We start from the raw sequence: 8667 nt of genomic DNA on the forward strand, positions 1-8667 counted from the left end.
TAATTTGTCCTTTGCCGTCTACTCTTTCTGATCGCAAATTCATATCATTTATATATGTTTTTGTCATCATCAAAAAGGGGGAGATTGTTAGAACAAGATTTGTTCTTATCAATTATCTTAGTTTTGATGATAACAATAATATGAATTTTGCTTAAGATAATATGGTACTCTAATCCAATGCAATTTCCCTTTCAGGAAATATATAAAGAGTACGCATAATTCAGCGCTCAGAAGATGTGTCTCAAATGGTTCAGCATGCAACATCAGAACATGGTCTGGCAAGACATCAGAAGATGGTCGAAGCAGAATCAGAACATGGGTCTATGGAAGCATCAGAAGAACATGAGATCAGAAGCACTGAAAATCAGAAGATGGTATCACGCTCAGAAGCACTTCAAGGTCAGAAGATCAGAAGATGCTGTGCACCAAGCTGTTTGACTCTGATGATATTCAAACGTCGTATTCACAAACATCAGATCAGAAGGAAGTACACGTGGCAGACTACGCTGACTGACAAAAGGAACGTTAAAGCTACTAAAGGCTACGTCAGTAGACACAGCGTGAACAAGGCTCGAGGTAGTTGACAAAAGCGTATAACATTAAATGCAAAGCTGTACGGAACACGCAAAGCATTAAATGCATTCAACGGTCATCTTCTCAACGCCTATAAATATGAAGTTCTGATGAGAAGCAAGGTTAACGATTCTGCACAAAATCAACTTATATCAAACTTGCTGAAACGCTGTTCAAATCTAAACTCAGAATCTTCATCCTCATCAAAGCTCACTACATTGCTGTTGTAATATCTTAGTGAGATTAAGCTTAAATTGTAAGAGAAATATCACAGTTGTGATTATCGCTTTTAAGAAGCATTTGTAAACTCTTGAATAGATTACATTAAGTTGTAAGGAACTAGAGTGATCAGTTGATCAGTATACTCTAGGAAGTCTTAGCAGTTGGCTGAGCAGGAAGTCTTAGCAGTTGGCTGAGCAGGAAGTTTTGGCAGTTGGCTGAGCAGAAAGTCTTAGGAGTGAACTAAGCCTAGAGTGATCGTGTTGATCAGTAGACTCTAGAAAAAGTCTTAGGAGTGAACTAAGCAGTTGTTCCTGGAGTGATCAGGTTGTGATCAGAAGACTCTGGAAGACTTAGTTGCGGCTAAGTGGAAAACCATTGTAATCCGTGCGATTAGTGGATTAAATCCTCAGTTGAGGTAAATCATCTCTGCGGGGGTGGACTGGAGTAGCTTCGTTAACAGCGAACCAGGATAAAAATATTTGTGCATTTATTTTTATCGTCCAAGATTTAAAGTCACACTTATTCAATCCCCCCCTTTCTAAGTGTTTTTCTATCCTTCAGTATGATACGCTCCCTATGTGTGCATCAGGTTGCACCTTCTGCTCATACGTGTATGGTACGCGTATGGTACCTGTTGATACGCGAATGCCTGGCTGGTACGCGTATGTGCATGCTTTGTATGGAAATATGGTTCTGTTCATACGCGTATGGTGTGTGTGTTGTGTGGATTTTTGGCCCTGTTGGTACGCGTATGGCCAGCGTGACCTGCAGATTTTGCTGTTTTGTAATTTTGAAAGTTTGGCGACGAGTAACTTTTGAACTGATGAATCTGTATGAGTTATTGTTATATGATTTTATTGAATGATGCTAATATATATATATATATATATATATATATATATATATATATATATATGAACATACTTGTTAATGATGAATGATGATGAATGAGTATAAGATGATGCTACTCATAGTATGATGATGATGATAGTATGTTGTATATATGTTTGCATGCATTCATAGTCATTTGACGAGGGCTGAATCCTAATGATGAGAGGATTCAGTGAAGGGCAAGGTTCCCACTGTGTGGAATCTGTGCTGGCAGGGCCGTACCTGGATGATGATAGATCGGTCGGTGGGTTTTCCCTTTGATGATGTTGGTACCACATGCATAGTGTCAGTTCATACATATGCATGACTTTTATAACATGATTAATATATGTTATGTGATGGCGTGATGTTTGTGGATGTGTAACGATGATGTGTCTGAATATGAAACGATTGGGTGAATGATATAACTATGATATATTGTTATTTATGATGCAATAACATTGGTTAACTGTGATGAGGCTCACCCTTACTTGTTGTCATTTTCAGATTGAGGATAACGGCGTGACTTGGTGAGGATTAGCTCATAAGTCGGTTTAGTTGTCGTGTCGGGTGTCATGCTCTGGTAGATGTAACACTGGGGGAACGTTGTTTTAAGTTTATGTCATTAACTCTGTTTTGTTCAATTTATTTTGATGATTAAAGCATTGGAAATGTGATGCTAGTTTGTTGGTTATTCCGCTGTGTAAACATGAGATATCTGATTTATGAGTTATGATAAAATGTTCTTCAGTGAATGCATGACATATGACTGAAATGTTTATTTATTTATGAATTGTGACGCCCTGGTGCATGTAATTCTGATTTATTTAATAATTGTCGCGGGGTATTTAGAAGGGTGTTACAATTCAGATCTTTTTGTAAATGATACCTAAACATAAATAATATATTTCAATTTTTTTTGTAAATGATACCTAAACATATTGATACAGATCTTTTTGTAAATGATACCTAAACATAAATAATATATTTCAAATCTTTTCGTAAACGATACCTAAACATAATAGGGAAAAAAATCCATTATTGGTATTTTTTATATATGAAAGATGATATTTATGATCCAAAAATTACGGGAAAAAAATATTATTAATTTAAATATTTTTATATACGAAAAATTTTACTATTGAATTAAATATTTTTTTCTTTTTTAATCTTCTATTTAAAATAAATATATTATGTAAACAAATTGCGCTATCAGACCAAAATTCGTGCGTATACATGAGTTTATTACAATTAATATGTTAAAAAAAAACTTTTTTTTTTGAAAAATGAATAATTGAGCATATATGCTCCATTAGACAATACCCTATTCCTATTCTTAATGTCAGGCGTGGGAAAAGTGGTGTTTATATATGGTCAAAATATCCTTATTACAAAGAAGAAAGGAAAAGCTTATGAGTGAGGATTTGTCTCTCTAATCAAATGCACATTATACTCCAACTATCATCACTTGTTTGTATTTTCTAGATTGTAAATTAATGATAGTTGCAATTAATTTATTTATATATTCTCCTTCCAAAAATGTTGTAACTTCTATATTTTGTGTTTATGTCCGTGAGTGTATGGAAACCATAAGTCCTATATTAATTATTTATAAATAAAGAGAATAAAAACAAAGAATTAAGACATGACTAGAGGAGAATGAATTTTCTTTAAGTCTTTTTCAAAAAGCAAATCAATATTAGTAGAAATAAAATCTAATTTAGAGATATTTATAGCTAGATTTTTTTTTTTTATAAAATAAGACATATATTTGAAGACAATTATATTACAATTTTTGTTAGGTATAAATTATAAAATGAATATGTAGCATGTTGAGTGAAGTTGATTAGGGGCCGAAAGTAAGGGTTTGTTTGGTTGCTTGGGCTGACTTAGAGATAGAGGGTACATATTCTTGAATCCTATGCGCTTTACAAGTTTGTTGATGTGGAATAATTGAAAAATAGCCCTCACAATTTATATTATATTACTTTTTGGTGAAAATTTGCAATATGTATTAATCTAGAGAATTTAGAAGATTGTCACAAAAATCAAAATCAAAAGAGAATCTCATAATTTATAAAGGCCTAAATCTTTACTATTTAAGTAAATCATACATAAAAAAAAATTGTAATAGTTCTATTAAGCCAGCTCACTTGGTAGCAGTGTAAAGATATTCAGCTGCATGACTGCTATTTGACTTGCGACATTTTATTTATTTATTTTAAAGATGTGAAATTTTAGTCAATGAACTATTAGGCAAAAAAATGTTAAATACTTTTTTTTAAAATCAGGTTCAATCCTTTGCAACTGGGGTTGAAAGAGCCCTAAGTTTAGTAGGAAGGATCACGGTTCGATTTCTTGTAATTGCGATTGGGAGGAGATTGAAACCACTTGATGTCAAAATTGACCTCTAAACCATATTAAATGATATAGTGGGTCGGATAACTGTGGTGAAAAAAAATTGTTTATGTTACAAATTAGGTTTTCTATAATAGATTTATTAAAAGTAAAACATTTTTAATCATGTAAAATATATAGGTAGGATCCGTATTTATGGTTAAGTAGGAATGGGGTTTGTTTTAGGGAAGAGCTTTGGAGCTTAGACAATGTTGTTTGGAACATCAAAGCTTTGGTGTGGAGGTGGTCTTTTTGTGGAGAAAATACTCATTCCAATTTTTCTTATTATGATTTTGTCAAAGATCCGATCCGGTTCTTATCATAATTTCAATTGGTTTGTATTTTTTTCCTTTTCTGGCTTGTGCCCCCCTTTTGTAAACAGGTTGGTGAACCCTTAGTTCGCCGGTTTATAATATCTTGTTTACTAAAAAAAAAAAAAAAGACTATAACACTTTCTTTAAATTTAATAGTGTAAATTGTACAAAAATTTAGTCTTCCTATAATACATGACCAAAGTCTTTGTTAAGAATATATTACCTATCTAATCCCACATGAATCACACTTTGTATCATATGCTTAAATTTTTATTATAACATAAGTAATTAAATAATCCAAATGAATCTTACTTTGTACCATATATTTCCGAATCTTAATCTTATCTTCAAAGAACAATTGCCAATGTTCTAGCTTCTATATTATGGATCTCTCAAGTCTCAACACTAACTATATACAATTCTAGTAGTACCAATTTTTTTTCATAAAGTTGACATATTATTCTAATCTTTGTCTTCAAATTCAATATTCTTAACGACCTTCAATATCAGAAGTTACAGAACATGTTTTTCTTGCAGCTTTTTTCACCTTTCATAAGTTTAAGGTTGTTAAAAAAGAAAAAAAATTCAAAAGTTCATTAAGTTCATATACCAAGAAAGCAAATAACTAACTAACTAACTGATAACTATAATATTCTAATGCAATATATTCACATAGAAATTGGTAAAAGGCATAAACACTGTACTAGTACTACTACTAGTATAAAAAAAAAAAAAAAACAAAAATACTAGTTCTTCTAGTCATCATAAATATTAATAAATAATTCGATACAAGTACGACCGATCACCAAATGATCATCATCATGCATGTGAATAGTTTTGTTGTTGAGAAGGTTGCATTTGAAAGACCATGTTTTGTGTTTGAGTTCCGAAGTAAGAAGACTCATGAAGAGGATTTCTATTCATATTAACTCCGTAAGGAGACATGAAAACTTGTTCATGTGAAGGGTTGAATGCTGTGATCATAGCCGGCTGAAAATGCATCTCGGATGCGGTGTTCGCGGTGGAATATTTGTTGATGATGTTCATGGATTGGCTATGATTGTGCGGTGAAGTGGATGTTTTGGTGTTTTCTGAAGTTGGAGATGCTTTTGAAGTTTCTGTGAGATTAACGGTTGTTATGTCATGGATGCTTGCTCTTCTTTTGTCTTTGCCGCCGGAGAGTTGTCGGATGAAATATTTTTGAGCATGGCTTGCGACTTGCGTTGGTGTTCTTGTTATCACAAAGTTTCTTGATATGTTTCTCCAATCACCTTTTCCATACTTTTTCAGACCCAATAGAAATAACCTGTCAAAGAATTTTCATAATCATCAAACAACTTAAATAAATAAGCACTTTTTTGGTTTCACAATTTTGACTTAACTAATAACTACCTCATCAAAAACTAAAACAACCTACTCCTAGACACCTACATAAACTTTGAACCCCAGTCATTTAGCTCATGTTTGAATTAGCAGTGAGTTTGACAGAATCACGTGATTTTGTCAAACTCACTGTAATTATTGACATGAACTAATGTAAACTTTAAACCACATATTTGAATTATCGGTGAGTTTGGCAGAATCACGTTCTATCATTCTGATTTTAACAAAAGCAGCATTATAGAGCTTCACACAAAATCACGCTGTAACTGATTTTCTCAAACTCACCGTGAATCCAAACACGCACAAATATCATTAAATAACTAAAGAGTAAAATCTTGTAATTGTACTTTTTACACACACAAACCAATAATTGAGCAAAAACAATTAAAGTTTCTTACTTGTGTTCTTCTTCGGTCCACGGCACGCCTTTCTTCCTCTCCTGATCCGGAGATCTACCGGAACCACTTCTCTTAGAATTGATCCCTCTAAAACCATCATAACCAGAAGAACTCACCCAATCCAAGGTAAAAGGCGAAGCAGTACTAGTACTAGTACTATAACCCGGAATCGGAACCAAACCAGCTTCAATATTACAAACATCAACTTCCAATTCCTTATACTGATTCATCACATCAACAACAGATTTTCCAGGTATCATTTCAGCAACCTTAGCCCACCGATCCGGCGTATCTTTATCATAAACAGCAAGAGCATTCTCAAACAGTTTGTTCTCTGATGCAGTCCATTTTGTTGCTCTCCTGTTAATGTTATAGCTTCTATCTTCCAAAAACCAATTGGTTTCAACAAATGGTGCATGAGAAGAAAGAATTCCCATTTCACACTTCATCATACAAAAAAATAGTTTTTATGATTTTTGAAACAGAGTTGAATCAGAGAAATGAGATAAATGAAGAGAACCAGAGGTGGAGAATTTACCACAATAATTTCAATAATCAAAATCAAGAAGCATTTTTTTTTTCAAAAGGAATCAAATACCTTCTTTATTATTTTTGTGTGTGTATGAAAAGAGACACACACACTTGAGGAATCTAGAATAGATTATAGACTCAACTTTTTTTCAAAAAAAATAATTCAAAGAGAATGCACCAAAAAGATAACCCTAGAAACCACTTGTGCAAGATCTATAAAATTCAATGAAATGAAATTCCTTTACCTCTTTAGATTCTCATAACTGAAACTTAAACACCCAAAAAGTTCAAAATTAATTATTCTTCCTTTTGAAGATAAAAATGATAACTTTTTTGTGTAGGTTCAATTTCAGCATGACCCAATTGGGAAAATCAATGAAAGAAACAAAAGGGTATGAGTATATGACATTGAATGTGGAAACAGACTCAGAATTTATGAAGGGCTGAATTGAAGAATTGGAATAAGAAGAAAAAAAATAATAAAAGCTTGTTTAAGAAGAGAGAGAAAAAAAAAGTTTTTTTTTTTTTGTGTTAATTGGAGGAGTACTAGTATTCACTTTTCCTTGATGTTGGGCAAGAAAGAAAAGGGAAAGAAAAATAGGGAGAAAAAACAAGACATGAAAAAGGAAAATGGGTGCTTTAATTGGAAAAGATAGAAAAATAAAAGAAAGTTGAAAGAGAAAGTGGCATAGCTTAATGAAACTTGAAAACAAAATAGGGTATTTTTATTTTTATTTTTCTAATGAAAGAGGAAGCAATAATAAGAGTAGAAAACAAAAAAGCAGTGATGAATGTGGTGAGCTGTGATTGGGTTCTATGTGTTTGTGGATTCTGAAAATGCAACTATATAAAAAGTAGAAACCCCTGCTTCTGTGCATACTTTATATTATAAAAAATAATGATAATATTTAAATACTATGCTATTACATCATGTGTATAGTTGTATACATTAATTATTTTATGTATAATTTGTTTTTTCTTGTTTTGATTGTGGAGAAATGAGAAAGGGGGGTTGGATTGGCAGCTCAATTTGAATGATGGAAACTTAGTTTGTGGTTTTGGTCAATGGATGTTACTTCCATGTTTGTGGTGTAATTATCCTTAATTTTGTCAACTGGTAAGTACAATTAGTCAAGGCTACAATTTATACTAATTATGAGTATTTTAAATTTAAAATTTTAGTTGAATTAGACTTTATTAGAAATGTCAAACTATTACTATAGTGTATAAGTTTGTATAAGTGTTTAGTTTTTTCAAATATATATATATATATATATATATATATATATATATATATATATATATATATATATATATATATATATATATATATATATATATATATATATAAAGAGGAGCAAAAGACAAAATCTTAAGGAAAGGAAATTAAGCACACAAAATATGTATATAAAAAAAGAGGGACAATTTTCCACAAAAACTAGAGAAGAAAGAGTTTAAAAGTCTATTTTAAATAAGGTAGTATAGTTGCTCTTGCTATCTTCATTATGATTATGATGTTGTTTTTTTCTTTCTTTCTTGGGACCATGCATTCAAATTGAGGGTTATAAACAAGTGGACTTTGTATACAAATCAACCATCGCTTCATTCTCAACCATATTAGTTTATAATTCTTTGAAAAAATTATATTTTATAAGATCGTAGTAGAAAAATTTGGAACTACAGCCAAAAACTACTCATTTTTTATGTTGCTTATAGAAATTATGAATCATGTAAATTAAAAGTATCTCCATTTGAGAAGATTTTTAATTTTCATAATTTTATAACATTTTTTCATGTTGATATAGCAATTTTTAGAATACTATTTGAATTTATAGTATATTTCTCTTTAATTTTTTCATGTTTATCTAATTGAAATTTGTAAATAATAATTAAAAAATTAATATTATTTAATATTTATAAATTTTTAAAATTAAATTTGTAAATGCTTAAAATTTAATTAGCTTATTTAATTAAAAAAA

At 31.2% G+C, this 8667-nt stretch overlaps 1 protein-coding gene across 1 annotated transcript; it reads right to left on the reverse strand.

The window, feature by feature from the left end:
- Positions 1–4995: 4995 nt before the first annotated feature.
- Positions 4996–7477, reverse strand: LOC131656413 (transcription factor DIVARICATA-like). The gene is made up of 2 exons (XM_058926141.1): positions 6158–7477; positions 4996–5682 (listed from the first exon to the last, which is right to left on the reverse strand). Exons 1-2 carry the CDS (start codon positions 6607–6609, stop codon positions 5196–5198), a joined length of 939 nt encoding a protein of 312 aa, XP_058782124.1. The 5' UTR covers positions 6610–7477; the 3' UTR covers positions 4996–5195.
- Between the last annotated feature and the right edge of the window lie 1190 nt (positions 7478–8667).

The sequence above is a fragment of the Vicia villosa genome, linkage group LG3 (genome assembly GCF_029867415.1).
Source record: "Vicia villosa cultivar HV-30 ecotype Madison, WI linkage group LG3, Vvil1.0, whole genome shotgun sequence".
Classification (NCBI taxonomy): domain Eukaryota; kingdom Viridiplantae; phylum Streptophyta; class Magnoliopsida; order Fabales; family Fabaceae; genus Vicia; species Vicia villosa.

Excerpts from the sequence above, each read along its gene's own strand:
- LOC131656413 (XM_058926141.1), bottom strand. The coding sequence starts at position 6,609 with ATGATGAAGTGTGAAATGGGAATTCTTTCTTCTCATGCACCATTTGTT. Across the intron at positions 5,683-6,157 it reads TGGACCGAAGAAGAACACAA|GTTATTTCTATTGGGTCTGA; the intron begins GTAAGAAACTTT and ends ATTCTTTGACAG.